Source organism: Primulina tabacum, chromosome 16 (genome assembly GCF_025594145.1).
Source record: "Primulina tabacum isolate GXHZ01 chromosome 16, ASM2559414v2, whole genome shotgun sequence".
Lineage (NCBI taxonomy): Eukaryota > Viridiplantae > Streptophyta > Magnoliopsida > Lamiales > Gesneriaceae > Primulina > Primulina tabacum.
This window is the reverse complement of record NC_134565.1, coordinates 36,632,872-36,657,466: the sequence shown is the minus strand read 5'-3', so window position 1 is coordinate 36,657,466 and position 24,595 is coordinate 36,632,872. Positions and strand designations below refer to the sequence as shown.

Here is a 24,595-nt window from a genome sequence, read left to right as displayed (position 1 = left end):
ATATTATTACCATAAAATTATACAAATACATACCTTTATTTTTTTATACACCAACGGTCATAAACGGTAACAAAATGGCTAGTTTTTGCCCTATAAATATGATTTCATAAACACATTCAATCACTCCAACTTTCTCTTCTTCTCTAAAAATTATTCTTCACTAAATTTTCGAAGAAAAAAGAAGATGGCTTTCTCAAGGTTATTTTTAATTATTTTGGTTATCATACTCACGAGTCTTTTATTTATTGGAGAATATCCTCCTCGTGTGTTTTCTTTATTTTTACAAATGCTTGTACTTGTTATTTATCCATTACTTTGTATTGCAATATTCATTAACTAATAAAATGCATCGTAATTTTTTTAGTACCACCATGTCAAATTTGACAAAGCTCGAATTTGTTGCGCTCGACATCACGGGAAAAATTATATGCCATGGACTCTCGATGTAGAAATGCATCTTGAGTCATTGGGTCTAAGTGAGACAATAAAAGAAAATGGCATATCGACATCACAAGAAAAGGCAAAAGCCATTATATTTTTGCGTCGACATCTCGACGAGGGATTGAAATGTGAATATTTAATTGAAAAAGATCCCATGGCTTTGTGGAAAGGATTGAAAGAAAGATTTGAACATATAAGAGAAGTTATACTTCCGACCGCCCGTGATGAATGGAATATGTTAAGATTCCGAGATTTTAAGAAAGTCAGTGATTATAATTCAGCGATGTATCGAATAATCTCGCAGCTAAAATTTTGTGGACATGAGGTCACAGAATCTGAAATGCTTGAAAAAATATTTTCCACGTTTCATGCATCAAATATTACTCTACAGCAACAATATAGAGTACGTGGATTTGCGAGATATTCTGAACTCATCGCCTGTCTTCTTGTGGCGGAAAAGAACAACGAGCTATTAATGAGAAATCATCAGTCCCGACCCACTGAATCAACAGCATTTCCAGAAGTAAATGCTGTAAGTAAAAATGAATTTAAACCTCGAAACCAAAATCAAATTCAAAGACAAGATTTTGGTCGAGGTCGAGGTCGAGGTCGAGATCGTGGACGTGGACGTGGACGTGGACGTGGAATTGGCCGTGGTCGTGGTCGAGGCCGTGGTTTTGAAAACAATAGAGATAGTTATTTTTATAATTCATCTCAAAAGAGCGTCCCAAACCATCCACTGAAAAGGCATCATGAGAATACAAGTGTTAATGAGAATCACTCAAAAAGATATGAAAGTTCTTGTTTCAGATGTGGTACTCCAGGACATTGGTCCAAAATTTGTCGAGCCCCTGAACACCTTTGTAAACTTTATAAAGAATCATTAAAGGGGAAATAAAAGGAGACCAACTTCACTGAACGCAGTGACCATTTGAGTGATTCAACTCATTTTGATGCTGGTGATTTTATGAATGATTTCTCTGGAAATGATCAATATGTTGGTGGGATATAAATGAACAATATTGATGCTGCAGATTTTCTCAATGATTTCTCTTAAAATGAACAATATAGTGGTAGAATATAAAAGTACAATAATTTATTTTTCATGTATCCATATAATGTTTTATTGTATAATTATGATATGCGTTATATTTAAATATATATTGCCAGTAATTTTATTTCATTGCATATTTTTTTGAAGTTCAAAAAATGGAAAATGCTATGAGCAAAGCTGAAGTTTGCATACCCGATAGTGGTACAACGCACACTATCCTCCGAGATAAAAGATATTTCTTGGAACTAAAACCAACAAAAACAACGGTGAATACAATATCAGGTCCTGTAGACTTGATTAAAGGATGTGGTAAAGCACAATTTTTGTTACCTAATGGTACAAAATTTTTGATCAATGATGCTTTATATTCACCACAATCGAAAAGAAATTTGTTGAGTTTTAATGATATATTCCCATGGGTATGATACTCAAACAATGAATGAAGGGAATAAGAAATATATGTGTCTTATCACATATAAATCAGGAAAGAAATATGTGATTGAAAAACTACCAATGCTCCCTACTGGATTGCATTATACACATATAAGTCCGATTGAATCAAACATGGTAGTTGATAATTCTTCAATATTAACCAATTGGCATGATCGATTGGGACATCCTGGTTCAACAATGATGCGAAGAATTATAGAAAATACACATGGTCATCTGCTGAAAGACCAGAAGATCTTTCAGAATAATAAGTTTCAATGTAAAACATGTTCTCTTGGAAAACTTATTATAAGACCATCACCAGCCAAAATCCAAACTGAATCACCAATGTTTCTTGAACGTATTCAGGGTGATATTTGTGGACCAATCCATCCACCATGTGGACCATTCAGATACTTTATGGTATTGATTGATGCCTCCAGCAGATGGTCACATGTATGTTTATTGTCAACTCGAAATGTTGCATTTGCAAGATTACTTGCTCAAATAATAAAATTGAGGAATCAATTTCCCGATTATACAATCAAGAAAATTAGACTTGATAATGCTGGTGAATTTACTTCCCAAACTTTCAATGATTATTGTATGTATATGGGAATCATTGTTGAGCATCATGTTGCTCATGTACATACACAGAATGGATTGGCTGAATCATTGATTAAACGTCTGCAAATGATTGCTAGACCAATGATTATGAAAACAAAGCTCCCTATTTCTATATGGGGACATGCAATTTTACACGTTGCTTCATTAATTCGCATCAGACCAAGTGCATATCATAAATAGTCCCCATTGCAGCTTGCATTTGGTAAAGAACCAGACATTTTTCATCTGAGAATTTTTGGATGTATGGTGTATGTGCCTATTGCACCACCGCAACGAAAAAAAATGGGACCTCAAAGAAAGGTTGGAATTTATATCGGTTATGATAGTCCATCAATCATTCGATATCTTGAACCTCAGACAGGCGACGTGTTCACAGCACGTTTTGCTGATTGTCATTTTAATGAGGAAATCTTCCCAATGTTAGGGGGAGAACAGAAACATACCGAAAAAGAAATTACATGGCATGTATCATCATTGTTACATCTGGATCCAAGAACAAAACAATGTGAAAAGGATGTACAACAAATTGTACACTTGCAAAGAATAGCCAATCAAATACCAGATGCATTTGCAGACACAAAAGGGGTAACTAAATCATATATACATGCTGCAAATGCCCCTGCTCGAATTGAAATTCCAAAGAAACAAATGGAAGATACTCATGATGTCATTAAACGCCTGAAGCGTGGAAGGCCAGTCGGTTCCAAGGATAAAAATCCTCGAAAAAGAAAATTCATAGAGAAACACGATGATCACAAAATAAAGAATGACGTTTCTGAAGAAACACATGATGATCACAAAATAGAGAATGGTGTTCCTGAAGAAACACATGATGATGAAAATGTTCTGTCAGAACCACAAACTGACGAGAATCATGAAATCTCTATCAATTATATTAATACTGGAAAAATATGGAACCGAAAAGATATAGATGAAATTGATGATATATTTTCTTATAATGTGGCAATCGACATCATAAATGATAACGAAGATCTTGAACCAAAATCTTTTGGTGAATGTAAAAATCGGCAGGATTGGATAAAATGGAAAGAAGCCATCCAGGTTGAATTGGATTCGCTAAATAAACGTAATGTTTTTGGACCTATAGTCCTTACACTTGAAGGTGTAAAACCTGTTGGATACAAATGGGTTTTTATTCGAAAGCGAAATGAGAAAAATGAAATAGTGAGATATAAAGCTCGACTTGTTGCACAAGGTTTTTCTCAAAGGCCTGGAATTGATTATGAAGAAACGTATTCTCCCGTGATGGATGCAATTACGTTTCGGTATTTGATTAGCATGGCGGTATCTGAAAATTTAGAAATGCGTCTCATGGATGTTGTTACAGCTTACTTATATGGATCACTTGATAGTAATATATATATGAAAATCCCTGAAGGATTTAAGATGTCTGAAGCACAAAGTTCAAAACCCAGAGAATGTTATTCTGTGAAATTACAAAGATCATTATATGGGTTAAAGCAATCTGGTCGAATGTGGTATAATCGACTAAGTGATCACTTGATGAAAAAGTGATATGTAAATAATTCAATATGCCCTTGTGTTTTCATTAAGAAAACAACATCCGGATGCGTAATTATTGCTGTATATGTTGATGATTTAAACATCATTGGAACGAATAAGGAAATTCAAGAAGTTGTGTCATACTTGAAGGAAGAATTTGAAATGAAGGATCTTGGAAAAACCAAGTATTGTCTGGGTTTACAAATTGAACAAAAAGAATGTGGAATGTTTGTTCACCAGACAAATTATACAGAAAAGATCCTTAAACGTTTTAATATGGATAAATCAAATTCTTTAAGTACTCCAATGGTTGTTAAATCATTAAAAATAGAAAAGGATCCATTCCGACCATGTGAAGAATATGAAGATATTCTTGGTCCAGAAGTACCATATCTAAGTGCTATCGGTGCCCTTATGTATCTTACAAATTGTACAAGGCCTGATATATCTTTTGCCGTAAATTTGTTGGCAAGATTTAGCACATATCCAACAAAGAGACACTGGAACGGAATTAAACATATATTCCGTTATCTACGAGGAACGACAGACTTGGGACTTTTGTATTCAAAAGATGATAATCCAAGTATAATTGGTTATGTCGATGCTGGATACTTATCTGATCCACACAAGGCACGTTCCCAAACTAGATATATTTTTACTCGTGGAGGCACTGCAATTTCTTGGCGTTCACAGAAACAAACGCTTGTAACAACTTCATCAAATCATGCCGAGATTATTACACTACATGAAGCAAGTCGTGAATGTGTGTGGTTAAAATCAATGACCCAACATATCCAAATCTCATGCGGATTATCATTCGACGAGAAGCCTGTGATATTATATGAAGATAATGCTGTATGTGTTGCTCAAATGAAAGAAGGATACATAAAAAGCGACAGAACTAAACATATTCCTCCTAAGTTCTTCGCATTCACCAAGGAGCTTGAGAAGAATAAATGTATTGATGTTCGTCACATTCAATCAAGTGAAAATTCATCAGATCTCTTCACAAAGGCGCTTCCTACGTCAATATTCAGAAAGCATATATATAATATTGGGATGCGCAATCTACGAAATTTGTGAAGAATTGTTCGTGTCAACATGAGGGGGAGTTTACGTGACTGCACTCTTTTTCCCTTGCTATGGTTTTTATCCCACTGGGTTTTTCCTAGTAAGGTTTTTAACGAGGCAGTATAAAAACACGTAATGAAGACAATCATTATGAACATCATCACAAGGGGAAGTGTTGAAAAATATATTTAAAATGTGTGTATTGAATATTTGAATGTTGAATATTTGAATGTTGAAAATAAGAATTGTAAATATTGAAAATTAGTGTGTGATGATGTAGGTAATGATGTATTTTATTTTTGGATTATTTGTAAAGATTTCCTATAAATAGATCTCTCATTTGTGAAGAAAATCACAATTGAGTATAGAGAAAAATATTATAAAGTGTGTAGTTTGGTAAATTTTGAGAGTTTGAGATTTTTACTTTTTACCATAAATTTTTACTTTTCACAACAGTTTCCTTGCTTGTTAAGCTTTAAGAACAAAAATTTTGAGTTTTTGAATTTATAATTTGACCTTTTGGTTATAACATATAAGATCGAAATTAGCCACGTTACTATTCATTTAATATTTTTAAAAAATTAAGACCATTAATTAAAATTTCGAATCTCAATAAGATATCTATGTATTCATTTTTTTTTAAATGTTTATTTTGATAAGCCAAACCATAAATAAATATTGTGAGGTGTGGACGGGTGGTTTACTAGTTTAATTCATTAATGATGTTAATGACCAAAGTTAGGGATGTAAAAGCGTCAAACTTAACAGTATCAGCTCGACTTGTTTAAGATATATAGACTCGAACTCTATTCGAGTTTTTATTGTTAGATTGAAGCTCGGTCAGTTTGAAAATTATTAAGCTTACAAATAACTCGAGCTCGATCTGTTTATAACTTATCTGTCATATTTAACGAGACCAACTCGAGTTTGGCTCATTAAACATGTTCGTTTTTTAGCTCTTTGAGCATTCTTAGTCAAAAAACCAATTATTATTCCAAAATTTAAGAAATAGGCTTCTGATTTTATAATATTTTTTAGCATTCTAAGTCAAAAAACCAATTATTATTCCAAAATTTAAGAAATAGACTTCTCATTTTATAATATTTTTATGTCTTTTCTTTCACTACAATTTCAATTGAGACAAAACAAATAAACAATGTTGACTTTCAATGCGACATTTACGACCCAACAAACTAGCTGAGATCGAGCTTAAAATCAAGCTCGTGAGCTTTCGAATCGAATATCTTTAAACTCGAGTTCGACTCGAAAAATCTGTCGAACTCGAGCTCGAATTCGATAAGATTAATGAACGATTTCAAAAGAGTTTTTTGAGAGCTCGTAAAATAAATTAATAAATTTATCATGATTAGATATTAGATCTAATCTTGTCTATATATATGTATATGTATGTATATATATAAAATAAACAATTTCAAGAAACCAACAAAAATTTAGCAGCAGTTCCCAGGTGCGGCGTTCGGCGTAAAATATATACAATTTGACCGAAAGGATCATCCACAATTATAAAAGAATACACATTCAAATTACAGTATACTATATTTTATAAATTTAAACCTATAAAGTATTTTTCCAATGGAACTGGTGTAAAGCTCATAAAACAAGTAAAATATTTGGTTAGCTGATTTTAAGTATGGCAACCGGGACCGGCTCTCCTTGCGGAGCATGCAAGTTCCTCCGCCGCAAGTGCGTGTCAGAGTGCATCTTTGCACCGTATTTTTGCTCGGAGCAAGGCCCTGCAAGGTTCGCAGCCGTTCACAAAGTAGTCGGAGCAAGCAACGTGGCCAAACTTCTGCTGCATGTGCCTGTACCTGATCGGTGCGAGGCGGTTGTCACCATTGCCTACGAAGCTCAAGCCCGAATTCGAGATCCCGTCTATGGTTGCGTCTCCCATATTTTCGCCTTACAACAGCAGGTAAGCGGCGAATCATACATGAAATATATGTGCAGATTTTAATTCGTGGGATTGGAGATTTAACATTAGTTCTTGATTCAGGCGGCGTATCTGCAATCCCAACTTATACGGGTTAAAGCTCAGCTGAGACAGAACCTGATGGAGTCATCAAGAAATAATATTGAAAATCAATGGCCAAGCAGCATGATTTCGGGAGGATTAAACGTGGGATCATTACATGTTCATGAATCTCATCCAACTTACATGAATTATTCGGTTTGGCCACAGAGTTCTCTCAATTCTTCGATCGAGCATAGTCAGAATAATGCAATCAATATTAATGTGATTCAAGAAATCCAAAGCTGCAGAGATATTGAAACAATTTACTACGTACAGCAAGAAGAGACCTTCACAGACTGACTTAAGTGAGCTCCAAGCTTTGGCATTCAGAATGATGAAGAATATTGAATACTAAATCAAATGTCATTTTTGAGGTCTTATATTTCAAGATACGTGTCCTAATATTTAATCTTTCATGAACATTTGAAATAGAATTTGATAGTTGGATTTGAACGCCAGACTAATTTGAACTATAATATGTATATTTCCTGATTATGAGTTGTATTCTTTATTCACTTATTAAAATTATTTATTATGAACAGTATAGTTTAAAGATATTCGATTCGAAAGCTCGCGAGCTTGATTTTAAGCTCGAGCTCAGCTAGTTTGTTGGGTCGTAAATGTGGCATTGAAAGTCAACATTGTTTATTTGTTTTGTCTCAATTGAAATTGTAGTGAAAGAAAAGACATAAAAATATTATAAAATGAGAAGTCTATTTCTTAAATTTTGGAATAATAATTGGTTTTTTGACTTAGAATGCTAAAAAATATTATAAAATCAGAAGCCTATTTCTTAAATTTTGGAATAATAATTGGTTTTTTGACTAAGAATGCTCAAAGAGCTAAAAAACGAACATGTTTAATGAGCCAAACTCGAGTTGGTCTCGTTAAATATGACAGATAAGTTATAAACAGATCGAGCTCGAGTTATTTGTAAGCTTAATAATTTTCAAACTGACCGAGCTTCAATCTAACAATAAAAACTCGAATCGAGTTCGAGTCTATATATCTTAAACAAGTCGAGCTGATACTGTTAAGTTTGACGCTTTTACATCCCTAACTTTGGTCATTAACATCATTAATGAATTAAACTAGTAAACCACCCGTCCACACCTCACAATATTTATTTATGGTTTGGCTTATCAAAATAAGCATTTAAAAAAAAATGAATACATAGATATCTTATTGAGATTCGAAATTTTAATTAATGGTCTTAATTTTTTAAAAATATTAAATGAATAGTAACGTGGCTAATTTCGATCTTATATGTTATAACCAAAAGGTCAAATTATAAATTCAAAAACTCAAAATTTTTGTTCTTAAAGCTTAACAAGCAAGGAAACTGTTGTGAAAAAGTAAAAATTTATGGTAAAAAGTAAAAATCTCAAACTCTCAAAATTTACCAAACTACACACTTTATAATATTTTTCTCTCTACTCAATTGTGATTTTCTTCACAAATGAGAGATCTATTTATAGGAAATCTTTACAAATAATCCAAAAATAAAATACATCATTACCTACATCATCACACACTAATTTTCAATATTTACAACTCTTAAACATTCAAATATTCAATACACACATTTTAAATATATTTTTCAACACTTCCCATTGTGATGATGTTCATAATGATTGTCTTCATTACGTGTTTTTATACTGCCTCGTTAAAAACCTTACTAGGAAAAACCCAGTGGGATAAAAACCATAGTAAGGGAAAAAGAGTGCAGTCACGTAAACTCCCCCTCATGTTGACACGAACAATTCTTCACAAATTTCGTAGATTGCGCATCCCAATATTATATATGTGCTTTCTGAATATTGACGTAGGAAGTGCCTTTGTGAAGAGATCTGATGAGTTTTCACTTGATTGAATGTGACGAACATCAATACATTTATTCTTCTCTAGCTCCTTAGTGAATGCGAAGAACTTAGGAGGAATATGTTTAGTTCTGTCGCTTTTTATGTATCCTTCTTTCATTTGAGCAACACATGCAGCATTATCTTCATATAGTATCACAGGCTTCTCGTCGAATGATAATCCGCATGAGATTTGGATATGTTGGGTCATTGATTTTAACCACACACATTCACGACTTGCTTCATGTAGTGCAATAATCTCGGCATGATTTGATGAAGTTGTTACGAGCGTTTGTTTCTGAGAACGCCAAGATATTGCAGTGCCTCCACGAGTAAATACATATCCAGTTTGGGAACGTGCCTTGTGTGGATCAGATAAGTATCCAGCATCAGCATAACCAATTATACTTGGATTAGCATCTTTTGAATACAAAAGTCCAAAGTCTGTCGTTCATCGTAGATAACGGAATATATGTTTAATTCCGTTCCAGTGTCTCTTTGTTGGATATGTGCTAAATCTTGCCAACAGATTCACGGCAAAAGATATATCAGGCCTTGTACAATTTGTAAGGTACATAAGGGCACCGATGGCACTTAGATATGGTACTTCTGGACCAAGAATATCTTCATCATCTTCACATGGACGGAATGGATCCTTTTCTATGTTTAATGATCTAACAACCATTGGAGTACTTAAAGGATTTGCTTTATCCATATTAAAACGTTTAAGGATCTTTTCTGTATAATTTGTCTGGTGAACAAACATTCCACATTCTTTTTGTTCAATTTGTAAACCCAGACAATACTTGGTTTTTCCAAGATCCTTCATTTCAAATTCTTCCTTCAAGTATGACACAACTTCTTGAATTTCCTTATTCGTTCCAATGATGTTTAAATCATCAACATATACAGCAATAATTACGCATCCGGATGTTGTTTTCTTAATGAAAACACAAGGGCATATTGAATTATTTACATATCACTTTTTCATCAAGTGATCACTTAGTCGATTATACCACATTCGACCTGATTGCTTTAACCCATATAATGATCTTTGTAATTTCACAGAATAACATTCCCTGGGTTTTGAACTTTGTGCTTCAGGCATCTTAAATCCTTCAGGGATTTTCATATATATATTACTATCAAGTGATCCATATAAGTAAGCTGTAACAACATCCATAAGACGCATTTCTAAATTTTCAGATACCGCCAAGCTAATCAAATACCGAAACGTAATTGCATCCATCACAGGAGAATACGTTTCTTCATAATCAATTCCAGGCCTTTGAGAAAAACCTTGTGCAACAAGTCGAGCTTTATATCTTACTATTTCATTTTTCTCATTTCGCTTTCGAATAAAAACCCATTTGTATCCAACAGGTTTTACACCTTCAGGTGTAAGGACTATAGGTCCAAAAACATTACGTTTATTTAGCGAATTTAATTCAACCTGGATGGCATCTTTCCATTTTATTCAATCCTGCCGATTTTTACATTCACCAAAAGATTTTGGTTCATGATCTTCGTTATCATTTATGATGTCGATTGCCACATTATAAGAAAATATATCATCAATTTCATCTATATCTTTTCGGTTCCATATTTTTCCAGTATTAATATAATTGATAGAGATTTCATGATTCTCGTCAGTTTGTGGTTCTGACAGAACATTTTCATCATCATGTGTTTCTTCAGGAACACCATTCTCTATTTTGTGATCATCATGTGTTTCTTCAGAAACGTCATTCTTTATTTTGTGATCATCGTGTTTCTCTATGAATTTTCTTTTTCGAGGATTTTTATCCTTGGAACCGACTGGCCTTCCACGCTTCAGGCGTTTAATGACATCATGAGTATCTTCCATTTGTTTCTTTGGAATTTCAATTCGAGCAGGGGCATTTGCAGCATGTATATATGATTTAGTTACCCCTTTTGTGTCAGCAAATGCATCTGATATTTGATTTGCTTTTCTTTGCAAGTGTACAATTTGTTGTACATCTTTTTCACATTGTTTTGTTCTTGGATCCAGATGTAACAATGATGATACATACCATGTAATTTCTTTTTCGGTATGTTTCTGTTCTCCCCCTAACATTGGGAAGATTTCCTCATTAAAATGACAATCAGCAAAACGTGCTGTGAACACGTCGCCTGTCTGAGGTTCAAGATATCGAATGATTGATGGACTATCATAACCGATATAAATTCCAACCTTTCTTTGAGGTCCCATTTTCTTTCGTTGCGGTGGTGCAATAGGCACATACACCATACATCCAAAAATTCTCAGATGAGAAATGTCTGGTTCTTTACCAAATGCAAGCTGCAATGGGGAGTATTTATGATATGCACTTGGTCTGATGCGAATTAATGAAGCAGCGTGTAAAATTGCATGTCCCCATATAGAAATAGGGAGCTTTGTTTTCATAATCATTGGTCTAGCAATCATTTGCAGACGTTTAATCAATGATTCAGCCAATCCATTCTGTGTATGTACATGAGCAACAGGATGCTCAACAATGATTCCCATAGACATACAATAATCATTGAAAGTTTGGGAAGTAAATTCACCAGCATTATCAAGTCTAATTTTCTTGATTGTATAATCGGGAAATTGATTCCTCAATTTTATTATTTGAGCAAGTAATCTTGCAAATGCAACATTTCGAGTTGATAATAAACATACATGTGACCATCTGCTGGAGGCATCAATCAATACCATAAAGTATCTGAATGGTCCACATGGTGGATGGATTGGTCCACAAATATCACCCTGAATACGTTCAAGAAACATTGGTGATTCAGTTTGGATTTTGACTGGTGATGGTCTTATAATAAGTTTTCCAAGAGAACATGCTTTACATTGAAACTTATTATTCTGAAAGATCTTCTGGTCTTTCAGTGGATGACCATGTGTATTTTGTATAATTCTTCGCATCATTGTTGAACCAGGATGTCCCAATCGATCATGCCAATTGGTTAATATCGAAGAATTATCAACTACCATGTTTGATTCAACGGGACTTATATGTGTATAATGCAATCCAGTAGGGAGCATTGGTAGTTTTTCAATCACATATTTCTTTCCTGATTTATATGTGATAAGACACATATATTTCTCATTCCCTTCATTCATTGTTTGAGTACCGTACCCATGGGAATATATATCATTAAAACTCAACAAATTTCTTTTCGATTGTGGTGAATATAAAGCATCATTGATCAAAAATTTTGTACCATTAGGTAACAAAAATTGTGCTTTACCACATCCTTTAATCAAGTCTACAGGACCTGATATTGTATTCACCGTTGTTTTTGTTGGTTTTAGTTCCAAGAAATATCTTTTATCTCGGAGGATAGTGTGCGTTGTACCACTATCGGGTATGCAAACTTCAGCTTTGCTCATAGCATTTTCCATATTTGAACTTCAAAAAAAATATGCAATGAAATAAATTACTTGCAATATATATTTAAATATAACACAAATCATGATTATACAATAAAACATTATTCTATGAATACATGAAAAATAGATTATTGTACATTTATATTCTACCATTATATTGTTCATTTTCAGAGAAATCGTTGAGAAAATCTGCAGCATCAATATTGTTCATTTCTATCCCACCAACATATTGATCATTTCCAGAGAAATCATTCATAAAATCACCAGCATCAAAATGAGTTGAATCACTCAAACGGTCACTGCGTTCAGTGAAGTTGGTCTCCTTTTCTTTCCCCTTTAATGATTCTTTATAAAGTTTACAAAGGTGCTCAGGGGCTCGACAAACTTTGGACCAATGTCCTGGAGTACCACATCTGTAACAAGAACTTTCATATCTTTTTGAGTGCTTCTTATTAACACTTGTATTCTCATGATGCCTTTTCTGTGGATGGTTTGGGACGTTCTTTTGAGATGAGTTATAAAAATAACTATCTCGATTATTTTCAAAACCACGGCCTTGACCACGACCACGGCCAATTCCACGTCCACGTCCACGTCCACGACCTCGACCTCGACCTCGACCAAAACCTTGTCTTTGAATTTGATTTTGGTTTCCAGGTTTAAATTCATTTTTACTTACAGCATTTACTTCTGGAAATGCTGTTGATCCAGTGGGTCGGGACTGATGATTTCTCATTAATAGCTCGTTGTTTTTTTCCGCCACAAGAAGACAGGCGATGAGTTCAGAATATCTCGCGAATCCACGTACTCTATATTGTTGCTGTAGAGTAATATTTGATGCATGAAACGTGGAAAATGTTTTTTCAAGCATCTCAGATTCTGTGACCTCATGTCCACAAAATTTTAATTGCGAGATTATTCTATACATCGCCGAATTGTAATCACTGACTTTTTTAAAGTCTTGGAATCTCAATGTATTCCATTCATCCCGGGCGGTCGGAAGTATAACTTCTCTTATATGTTCGAATCTTTCTTTTAATCCCTTCCACAAAGCCATGAGATTTTTTTCAGTCAGATATTCACATTTCAATCCATCGTCGAGATGTCGACGCAAAAATATCATGGCTCTTGCCTTTTCTTGTGACGTGCATATGCCATTTTCTTTAATGGTCTCGCTTAGACCCAATGACTCAAGATGCATTTCTACATCTAGAGTCCATGGCATATAATTCTTTCCCGTGATGTCGAGCGCAACAAATTCGAGCTTTGTTAAATTTGACATGGTGGTACTAAAAAATTACGATGCATTTTATTAGTTAATAATTATTGCAATACAAAGTAACGGATAAACAACAAGTACAAGTATTTGTAAAAATAAAGAAAACACACGAGGAGGATATTCTCCGATAAATAAAAGACTCGTGAGTATGATAACCAAAATAATTAAAAATAACCTTGAGAAAGCCATCTTCTTTTTTTCTTCGAAAAATTTGATGATGAATAATTTTTAGAGAAGAAGAGAAAGTTGGAGTGATGGAATGTGTTTGTGAGATCATATTTATAGGGCAAAAATAGCCGTTGTTTACCATTTATGACCGTTGGGGTACAAAAAAAATAAAGGTATGTATTTGTATAATTTTATGATAATAATATGATATATATAATATTAGACATGTTTAAATAATTATGTATATCATATCATAATATTATAATGAGTGTCATAATTTATTTTGTTTAAAAACCTTATAGGCTTTTATACTTGTCGTATCCCTTACCGGGAGTGTGGGATGTCGTCTTAACATCCTCCCAGGATTTATAACAAGTTTATGAAAAATTTATTTTTATTATTTCTAATAATAACATTATATTGTATATTAAATAAATACACAATAAATAAATAACAGTAAAATAAATATAATTATTTTTGTTACATTTTTCTTCTGTTTGGAGCTTGGAAAAGTATGTAGGACTTTTAGAGCTTCGTGCTGATAACGTGTTGTGAAAAAGTAAAAATTTATGGTAAAAAGTAAAAATCTCAAACTCTCAAAATTTACCAAACTACACACTTTATAATATTTTTCTCTCTACTCAATTGTGATTTTCTTCACAAATGAGAGATCTATTTATAGGAAATCTTTACAAATAATCCAAAAATAAAATACATCATTACCTACATCATCACACACTAATTTTCAATATTTACAACTCTTATTTTCAACATTCAAATATTCAATACTCACATTTTAAATATATTTTTCAACATTAATAAATTTATCATGATTAGATATTAGATCTAATCTTGTCTATATATATGTATATGTATGTATATATATAAAATAAACAATTTCAAGAAACCAACAAAAATTTAGCAGCAGTTCCCAGATGCGGCGTTCGGCGTAAAATATATACAATTTGACCGAAAGGATCATCCACAATTATAAAAGAATACACATTCAAATTACAGTATATTATATTTTATAAATTTAAACCTATAAAGTATTTTTCCAATGGAACTGGTGTAAAGCTCATAAAACAAGTAAAATATTTGGTTAGCTGATTTTAAGTATGGCAACCGGGACCGGCTCTCCTTGCGGAGCATGCAAGTTCCTCCGCCGCAAGTGCGTGTCAGAGTGCATCTTTGCACCGTATTTTTGCTCGGAGCAAGGCCCTGCAAGGTTCGCAGCCGTTCACAAAGTAGTCGGAGCAAGCAACGTGGCTAAACTTCTGCTGCATGTGCCTGTACCTGATCGGTGCGAGGCGGTTGTCACCATTGCCTACGAAGCTCAAGCCCGAATTCGAGATCCCGTCTATGGTTGCGTCTCCCATATTTTCGCCTTACAACAGCAGGTAAGCGGCGAATCATACATGAAATATATGTGCAGATTTTAATTCGTGGGATTGGAGATTTAACATTAGTTCTTGATTCAGGCGGCGTATCTGCAATCCCAACTTATACGGGTTAAAGCTCAGCTGAGACAGAACCTGATGGAGTCATCAAGAAATAATATTGAAAATCAATGGCCAAGCAGCATGATTTCGGGAGGATTAAACGTGGGATCATTACATGTTCATGAATCTCATCCAACTTACATGAATTATTCGGTTTGGCCACAGAGTTCTCTCAATTCTTCGATCGAGCATAGTCAGAATAATGCAATCAATATTAATGTGATTCAAGAAATCCAAAGCTGCAGAGATATTGAAACAATTTACTACGTACAGCAAGAAGAGACCTTCACAGACTGACTTAAGTGAGCTCCAAGCTTTGGCATTCAGAATGATGAAGAATATTGAATACTAAATCAAATGTCATTTTTGAGGTCTTATATTTCAAGATACGTGTCCTAATATTTAATCTTTCATGAACATTTGAAATAGAATTTGATAGTTGGATTTGAACGCCAGACTAATTTGAACTATAATATGTATATTTCCTGATTATGAGTTGTATTCTTTATTCACTTATTAAAATTATTTATTATGAACAGTATAGTTTATAAAATAGATAAATAAATTCACGAAATGGCCCAGATTAAAATAGTTGAAGAAAGCTCAACCCATTTCCTGAATTCTGGGAATGGGTTTCCTAAAAACCCAGCCCAGTTTCTGTTTAAGTAACTAAACCAATTTAAAAAATATACAAAAAATCTTACTAATAAAAAACATCAACAAAAGTCTAGTACATTATTTCTTTCTTTTCTATAGATTATAGTTCAATCTGGAGACACATGTCATGTTAGTAAGATCGTAATTTTATCAACAATTTTTGATGTCACATCAATGTATACTAGATAAAATATGGCTAAATGCCAAAAAAACAAAAAACAACACAATGACCATACTTTGAGAGGACCAGATTTGAATAAGCTTACTTATATGACGAATTTAGTCATTTTACCTTGAATATCATAAATCATTATTAGTATAATTATTTTTTCACTAGTTTACAACACTTCAATTTTTTTTATCAATATTTATAAAGAGATTGAGCTAAAAACTAGAAAAAAAGAAAAAAGAAACTTCTTTGTGGTTTACTATTTAATTAATACATTATTTTCCGTTGTTCGAGAATAAACTATTCGATATGTTCTTCTTTATAATATGTGGAACACTAATTTTCCACATGTATAGCTGAAAGAAACCTCTTCATTATGATGAATTATTTTTTCCTCTAATCACAATCACTGAGTTAATGATATATGTTGAACCAGCAAGAAAACTTGTCCACCAAATGCTTAAAACAATATCTCACGTTCGAGTTTTATAAATGAAAAAATACGTAATAACTCTAGCATATGACTTGATTCTGGATTAGTATAGAGCCGATATATATATGTGAATCGTGATCATGTATAGATCAGAAAACAAGGTCTAAGTCGTCCCCATATCAGAGTATATATTCGTATCAGAATGTTAATGCAAGAACAGCTAGCTTAATTTGGTTGATGATAATGGATTATATAATTAATCAAGTATATGTATACAATTATGCCTTAATTAATTAATCAAGGTTTAAGATTATACTATCTTAATCCTAATATTAAATTAACTAGCCCAAACCAGAACACATGAGAATATTACGCATAAAAATAATTCTACTTATTAATTATACATCCAATGTTACAAATGGTCTTAGATAAAACTAAACAATCATATAGGGTGGGATTTGATGGCCTGGCACTAGAACATTTCTAGGTTTCCCTCCTTTTGGAGTCTCCAAAAATGCTTATTTCTCATTAAAATTTGTAAATTTAGTAACATAAAATTGCCAGAGTATCTCTTCATGACCTCGCCCAAGAATTGTGTTTCCTTGAAGCCTTTTCAGTTTTCGTGCTGAATGTACCTGAAAGCCATCGATTGAAAATCATCTGAATCATCTTGACAAGGCCACTTCCTGTTATTTGATTGGTTCAGATTCATGGCTCCATTTGCGTAGTAGTCAGTGTTGCTTTCAATGTTGTTGGAGATAAAGTTTGCATCATGTTGAGTAATATTGGTGCCGCCCAGATTCTGGTGACATTGCCACCATGTTTGGATATCTTGTGGGAAAGAATGGCTTTCACTGTAGAACTTTTGAGAATTAGGGTTTGCAGAGCTATTTATGATGTCTTGAGCTGCTACTTCCTTCAGAGAAGCCAGTTGGGCTTGCAAATTCACAACCTGATAATATCGAAGGAAAAAAAGGTTAATGGAAATAAAACAAGATTTTTCCTTTGCAGGAACTCAAAAACTCAGATGGGATGAGTCAGGAATTTTGTTTTAGGAAAGGACAGGGCAAAAATCTGTATATTTACAAAAATATGCTGTAAAATTTCGATATTTTCATTTGAAAAGGACAATATATCGGCATTTATGACAAGGATCGCTCCAATTGCTCACTCAAGGAAAATATTTAGCATAAAAATCCACTAAATTATATATTTCCCTCGTTCTTATTCTCGAATTATTCCATAATTCAGTGATCGAACAAAAAAAAAACCAGCGTTTAATTCGATCTTTTTCCGTGACGCCTTATATCAAGTGATATATATGTATATACACTAATGTTGAAATGAAAATATAGAGTTGGACGTAATAAGAAAAAATGAAAACAAATCAAACCTGTTGTTGGAGGGAAAAAATATGTGAAACGCAGCCATAAATAGGATCTTGCAGCCTAGCTTGAGCTTCATACGAAATCGTGACCGCTGCTTCACACCGATCACTCACCGGAAGATGAGTTAGCAGTTTGGACACATTACTGGCCCCAAAAACCTTATGTATAGCTGCAAAATGTGTAGCACCGTTTTCATGGCAGAAATAAGGTGCAAAAACACAACCCCTCGCACATTTTCTTCTCAAGAATTTGCAGGCGCCGCAAGGGGAACCAGAACCCGCCATTTTAGAACAAGTTTCTTGATCTTTTTGGGGTTTCAGTGGCTGCTGATCTTTAATGGGTTTTGATTATATTTGCAATGGTACTAAGGTTAGTTTATAAATACCAGAGAGATCATATTTTATTGTGTAATTTATTACATGTGGTTCCCTTACTGGGCTACATTCTCGTTATTTTTAATGATAAATGTGCTCTTTAACCTCTGTCATATATATTTTTTTATAAATAAAATTTGGTTTAAGATTCCATTCAGTTTCCTTGCATGACAAAAGAGCTAATATAAACCAAACCCATTCTCTTCTTAATTTTTCCTTCTACGATTAGATTTTATAGCTTGGCTTCTGATAATTGTCAGAAAATTTCTACTGAAATGACTGCAAGGATGGGGGAAATTCTATGTTTTATTGTCAGTATTATTTTCCAACATTTCAACTGGCTCGTGAATTCTATTCAGATAAAATTTGATGATGTAATAAAAATATTTGTAACATGTTTTTTTTTCAAGTTATTTTTAATATGTTTTGTGAAAACTAGCTAGCGATTTCGTCGGAATAAAAATAGATTTTAGTTAAATAACTTGATTTATTTTGTACTTTATTTTTTATATGCATATTGATATAGTCAAATTTATAAATTTTTTATTTTTAAAAGAATTAAGTTTTGTGTCAAATTTCTTGAAGATTCGAGCTGGCAGTGAGTATTCAACATTATAATTAATGAATGAATGACGGTGAGAAATTAACTCAAGAAAATTACATTAGCAATATAGCTTCAGACCGATGCTGATGTCCTACCAAAAAATTAATCAACTTCGATTAATCATATTGTAATTATGGACCAAATATTTAATGCTCCAATTAATACAAACTTTGACTGGTATTCCCTTGTATAATGTATAGCTATTCGATATGTAAAGTTAGTGAAGATGTGAAGATGAAGAAATCTCTTTCATTTGAATCGTTTAATTTAATTAATTGTTAGATTTTCTATATATTATAAATCCTAGTTTAGAACAGTTTGATTTCAGCTGTTTTCCTTTCAACTCCTTTTATAGAATACTACTTAAAGAAATTTGAGACAACATATGCTTTTAAGTGTCTATTTTATTATTCATCAATCAGAGTTTAAATACAAGAGGAGGAAAAACTAAAAAGCTAGAATAAAGGAAACAAACTAACAACCCTTGATAATATCAATAGTTTAAAACTTAAATACACTATCGGTAATTCCTAAGATAAGGAAACTAGAATATGACACATATTTCTATACTCCCCCTCAAGCTGAACCATAAACATTCATGAGGTTTAGCTTGCCACACAAGTTATTAAACATAGGACGGAGTAAGGCCTTAGTGAGAATGTCTGCAAATTGGAGACGTGATGGAACATAGTGTAATGCAATATCTTGATTCTCAATCTTCTCAATAATGAAATGTCTATCAAGCTCAATGTGCTTAGTTCGATCATGGTGAACTGGATTCTTGGCTATGCTCAGGGCTGCTTCATTGTCACAGTGGAGATGGATGGAGTGTTCAAATGGAATTTGTAAACTTTTGAGTAGGCGTTTTAGCCAAATTCCTTCGCAAATCCCGTGAGCTAGAGCCCTATATTCAGCTTCTGCACTACTCCGAGCAACGACTGATTGCTTCTTGCTCCTCCATGTAACCAAATTACCCCAAACAAAAGTGCAATAACCTGAGGTAGACTTCCTGTCAGTTTTCGAACCAGCCCAATCAGCATCTGTAAACACTTCTAAGCTTCGACTGGTGTTCTTTCTGAAGAATAAACCTTTGCCAGGTGAACCCTTTAGGTATCTAAGAATTTTGAAAACAGCTTCCATGTGAGATTCCTTGGGATTGCTCATAAATCGACTGACAAGGCTCACTGCAAAGCTAATGTCAGGTCTGGTGTTAGCTAGGTAAATAAGCTTTCCAACCAACCTTTGATATCTCCCCCTCTCTACTGCAGTTTCAGATTCTCCAGCATCAAGCTTTAAATTCGGCTCCATAGGTGTTTCAGATGGTTTACATCCAAGCATGCCCGTTTCTTTTAGAAGATCAAGAGTATACTTGCGTTGAGATACAGAAATACCTGTCTGGGAACGAGCTACTTCCATGCCTAGAAAATACATTAAATTTCCTAGATCTTTCACTTCAAATTCAGTAGCTAGAATCTGCTTCAAGCACTTAATCTCCTCCTCGTTGTCTCCTGTGATTATAATATCATCGACATATACACTCAATATGGTAATCTTTCCACTGTGTGTATGCTTAGAGAACAATGTGTGATCTGCCTGACTTTGAGAATAACCATATTGTTTGAGTACTCGTGAAAATCTATTGAACCATGCACGTGGACTTTGCTTTAAACCGTACAGAGACTTCTTCAATTTACACACCTTGCCACGAGTGCGTTGATTTTCAAATCCAGGAGGGATATCCATATATACTTCTTCTGTGAGATCACCATTGAGGAATGCATTCTTCACATCAAGTTGGTGAAGTGGCCAGTCCAAATTTGCTGCTAAAGATAAAAGAACTCGTATGGTGTTGTGTTTAGCAACTGGAGCAAAAGTCTCCTGATAATCAATCTCATATGTCTGAGTGTAACCTCTTGCAACAAGTCGAGATTTTAGCCTTTCAATTGTACCATCAGCATTGTGTTTCACCGTAAATAGCCATCTGCACCCAACCGTACGCTTTCCAGGAGGCAATACAGTGATCTCCCATGTATTATTTTTCTCCAGTGCTCTAATCTCTTCATAAGTAGCCTTTTTCCAATCTGGAATGGCAAGTGCTTCGTACACTGTATTAGGTATGTTCACTTGATCCACTTGAGAAACATAAGCTCGGTATTGAGATGACAATTTCCCATAGTAAACATAGTCTTCAATCTGATATGGGGTGTGAGTACGAGCTGTTTTTCTCAATGCAATAGGCAAATCTAGTTCATTAACAGTTATAGAGTCAGTATTGGAGCTGCTACCAAGTTCAGATGTACCTGGATCATGGTCAGGGGACATTGGAGTTGTGGTTGATTCTTGGCAGCCCTGAACTCGAATATCTGGTGGAGCTTGAATTTGAGTTGTAGGAACCGATGCAGTAGGAGCATTAGAAACACCTGTGGTTATCGACACAGAAGGAACCACAGAAGGAACATCAAATTGATCTTGGTATGTGTACTCCCAATTCTGATATTCGCTCACATTCTCCCCTTGAATGGAAGAGTTGGGGTAAAAAGGTTTGTGTTCTAGGAAAGTGACATCCATAGTGTGAAAGAATTTTCTGTGAGATGGTGAGTAACATTTGTAACCTTTTTGGGAAGGAGCGTACCCTAAGAAAATGCATTTAAGGGACTTTGGAGCAAGTTTACTTTGGTCATATAGATGGATAAAAGCTGAACATCCAAAGATTTTTGGTGATATATTGAGGAGTAACCTAGTGCTTGGAAAGGTTTTGAGTAATATTTGACACGGGGTTGAGAAATTTAGTACCCTGGATGGCATTCTATTGATGAGGTAAGTTGCGGTGAGTACAGCCTCCCCCCAGAAGTGGTTTGGAACGTTGGACGTGAACATAATAGACCGAGCAACTTCTAAGAGATGTCTATTTTTTCGTTCTGCAATTTCATTTTGCTGGGGAGTTTTGACACAAGAACTAGTATGAACAATACCATGAGAGACGAAATAATCACCAAGAACAGAATTGAAATATTCGCTTTCATTATCAGTGTGAACAATTTGGATATTGGTATTGAATTGAGTTTGAATCATGGCATGGAATTGTTTAAATATTTTGCTAGTTTCTGATTTGGCTTTCATTAAAAATACCCAACTTAACCGAGTGTGGTCATCCACAAAGAGTAAGAACCATTTGGTATTAGTTACATTAGGTACTCTAGATGGACCCCAAATATCACTATGGATCATAGAAAAATGATGAGTAGCTTTGTATGGTTTAGGGGGATAAACATTACGTGTATGCTTCGAGAGTTGGCAAATATCACAGTGCATTAACTTGGCATTCTTATTCAAAAATAACGATGGAAATAATCGTGAGAGATACACAAAATTAGGGTGACCAAGTCTACAATGAAGCATCATAATTTCTTGATCATTATTACCAGAAATTGAACTAAACCTAGATGCCAAGTTTGAAGTTGGAACTGGTGGTGGATCAGGGTGTTTGAGAAGATATAATCCTTCTTGAATATCAGCACTGCCAATCATCTTCCCCGAGTCCAAGTCCTGAAAAACACATGAGTTTGCCGTGAATTGAGTGAGACATTTTAAATCTGTATTTAGCTTATGAACAGACAGTAAATTACAGTCCAAGTTTGGAACAAAAAATACAGATTTAAGTTGTAATGTAGGAGAGATATTCACGGTCCCAATACCCACAACGTCTGACTTAGAACCATCAGCTATACTAACTGTAATTGTCTTATCACAAGGTGAGTATGCTGAAAATAGACTCCGGTTACCAGTCATATGATCAGAGGCTCCAGAATCAACTATCCATGAGGATGAATAATTTGATCTGGTGTGAACAGCCTGAGATATGTTACCTCTTTGAGCAACATTAGCACCTCCAGTAGTTGAAGGAGACGGAGCCAGTGGAGCTTGAATCTGATGTGACTGGTTGATTAAACTCTGGAGAAGTTCTAACTGATCCTTGCTAAATAGTGTGGTTGAGGCTGCATTTCCTCGGGACTCTTGCTCAATGGATCGAGATGACTTCCAGTCATGAGGTTTGCCATGAATCTTCCAGCATGTTTCTCTCGTGTGTCCTGGACGACGGCAATGCTCACAATAGGGACGTGTTTTGTGGTTCCTTTTGTCATTTGAAACCTTGGTAGCATGTATCTGATTCTGTGGTTCAACAGAGGCTGCCAAAGCAGAAGCATCTGAGACAGGTGTTGTGGAATCACACATCATAATTTTCCTTCGACTCTCTTCATGTTGAATAACAGAGAATACCTCTCTGAGTGAGGGTAATGGCTTGATGCTTATGACACGCCCACGGGCCTCATCCAGTTCTTTGTTGAGTCCAGACAAGAACTTAAAAACACGCTTGGTTTCAACGATTTGTCTATAGAGTTTACCATCTTCAGGACAAGTCCACTTTTGAATGTCGATGAGATCTATTTTCTGCCAATGTCTCGTGAGTGTGCTAAAATATTGAGTGACAGAAAGATCACCTTGCCTTAGCTCATAGAGGAGGCTCTCAGTCTCAAACACTTCGGAAGTGTTTTCAGAACTGGAGAAGGTTACCTTGGCTGCTTCCCATATCTCGGCAGCAGTGGCATATAGCAGAAAATTCTCACCAATTTCAGGAGTCATGGAGTTGACAAGCCATGACATGACCATATTATTGTTGGCTTTCCACGCTTTGAATGTAGAATCATCTTCCTTCGGAGCTGTAGCTGCACCTGTGATATAATCATCCTTGCTTTTACCACAAATGAACATTAAGACAGATTGAGACCACTGCAAATAATTTTGCCCGTTGAGTTTGTGACTCGTGACTTGGGCAGAGAAGTGATCTGTGTTTGGTTGGGAGTTTGTGGTAGGATCAGATGAAGTCGAGGCGAAGCCATAGTTGTTTCCATATTTTGTCATTGCTCTGATACCATAAAGAAATCTGAGACAACATATGCTTTTAAGTGTCTATTTTATTATTCATCAATCAGAGTTTAAATACAAGAGGAGGAAAAACTAAAAAGCTAGAATAAAGGAAGCAAACTAACAACCCTTGATAATATCAAGAGTTTAAAATTTAAACACTATCGGTAATTCCTAAGATAAGAAAACTAGAATATGACACATATTTCTACACTACTCTATCAAGAAAAATTATATTTTTGATCTTGTAACTTATGATTTTTCATTTTTTTGTCATCGTTTTTTAAAAATATTAAAGATCGATAATCGTGATCAAATTTTACACGTAAGTGTTTAATTGTAGGTGGAGATTTTGTACTTTTCTAGTTAATGGAGAAAGTTAGGAGGCTTGTAGGGTGATCATGTTTCCTTGTGATCAATTGGTAGTTCCTATGTTTTTAATTTATTTTTATTAAAAAAATTAAGCACGCAGAACAATGGTGGCTCTCAATGATTCTACAATTATTTAGTAATTTGGCAGGTTCTTTACCCTATAATTAACTTTGAGCTTTTCACGTGTACATTTCTGTGCTTCATCGTCGTCGTCGTCATCAAAAAATGAAAATATTTTAAAATTATTTGAGACATGTATGAGTTGATATTAAATATATTTTCC

General features: G+C 34.3%; 3 protein-coding genes across 3 annotated transcripts; 2 read left to right on the top strand and 1 right to left on the bottom strand.

The window, feature by feature from the left end:
* The first annotated feature begins 6,797 nt into the window (after positions 1–6,797).
* On the top strand, positions 6,798–7,478 carry LOC142528247 (LOB domain-containing protein 16-like). Its single transcript, XM_075633283.1, has 2 exons — positions 6,798–7,079; positions 7,161–7,478. Exons 1-2 carry the CDS (start codon positions 6,798–6,800, stop codon positions 7,476–7,478), a joined length of 600 nt encoding a protein of 199 aa, XP_075489398.1.
* A 7,530-nt stretch (positions 7,479–15,008) lies between these two features.
* LOC142528200 (LOB domain-containing protein 16-like) lies at positions 15,009–15,689 on the top strand. Its single transcript, XM_075633226.1, has 2 exons — positions 15,009–15,290; positions 15,372–15,689. Exons 1-2 carry the CDS (start codon positions 15,009–15,011, stop codon positions 15,687–15,689), a joined length of 600 nt encoding a protein of 199 aa, XP_075489341.1.
* Positions 15,690–17,041: 1,352 nt separating this feature from the next.
* LOC142529548 (LOB domain-containing protein 29-like) lies at positions 17,042–18,380 on the bottom strand. Its single transcript, XM_075635097.1, has 2 exons — positions 18,045–18,380; positions 17,042–17,603 (listed from the first exon to the last, which is right to left on the bottom strand). The coding sequence occupies exons 1-2, from the start codon at positions 18,321–18,323 to the stop codon at positions 17,265–17,267; spliced, it is 618 nt and encodes a 205-aa protein (XP_075491212.1). The 5' UTR covers positions 18,324–18,380; the 3' UTR covers positions 17,042–17,264.
* Positions 18,381–24,595: the final 6,215 nt, after the last annotated feature.

What these genes read in the sequence shown, in the direction of transcription:
- LOC142528247 (XM_075633283.1), top strand. Translation starts at nt 6,798, where the DNA reads ATGGCAACCGGGACCGGCTCTCCTTGCGGAGCATGCAAGTTCCTCCGC. An exon ending in TTTTCGCCTTACAACAGCAG is followed by an intron (nt 7,080 to 7,160) that starts GTAAGCGGCGAA and finishes TTCTTGATTCAG; the next exon opens with GCGGCGTATCTGCAATCCCA.
- LOC142528200 (XM_075633226.1), top strand. Translation starts at nt 15,009, where the DNA reads ATGGCAACCGGGACCGGCTCTCCTTGCGGAGCATGCAAGTTCCTCCGC. An exon ending in TTTTCGCCTTACAACAGCAG is followed by an intron (nt 15,291 to 15,371) that starts GTAAGCGGCGAA and finishes TTCTTGATTCAG; the next exon opens with GCGGCGTATCTGCAATCCCA.
- LOC142529548 (XM_075635097.1), bottom strand. Translation starts at nt 18,323, where the DNA reads ATGGCGGGTTCTGGTTCCCCTTGCGGCGCCTGCAAATTCTTGAGAAGA. An exon ending in TTTTTTCCCTCCAACAACAG is followed by an intron (nt 17,604 to 18,044) that starts GTTTGATTTGTT and finishes CGATATTATCAG; the next exon opens with GTTGTGAATTTGCAAGCCCA.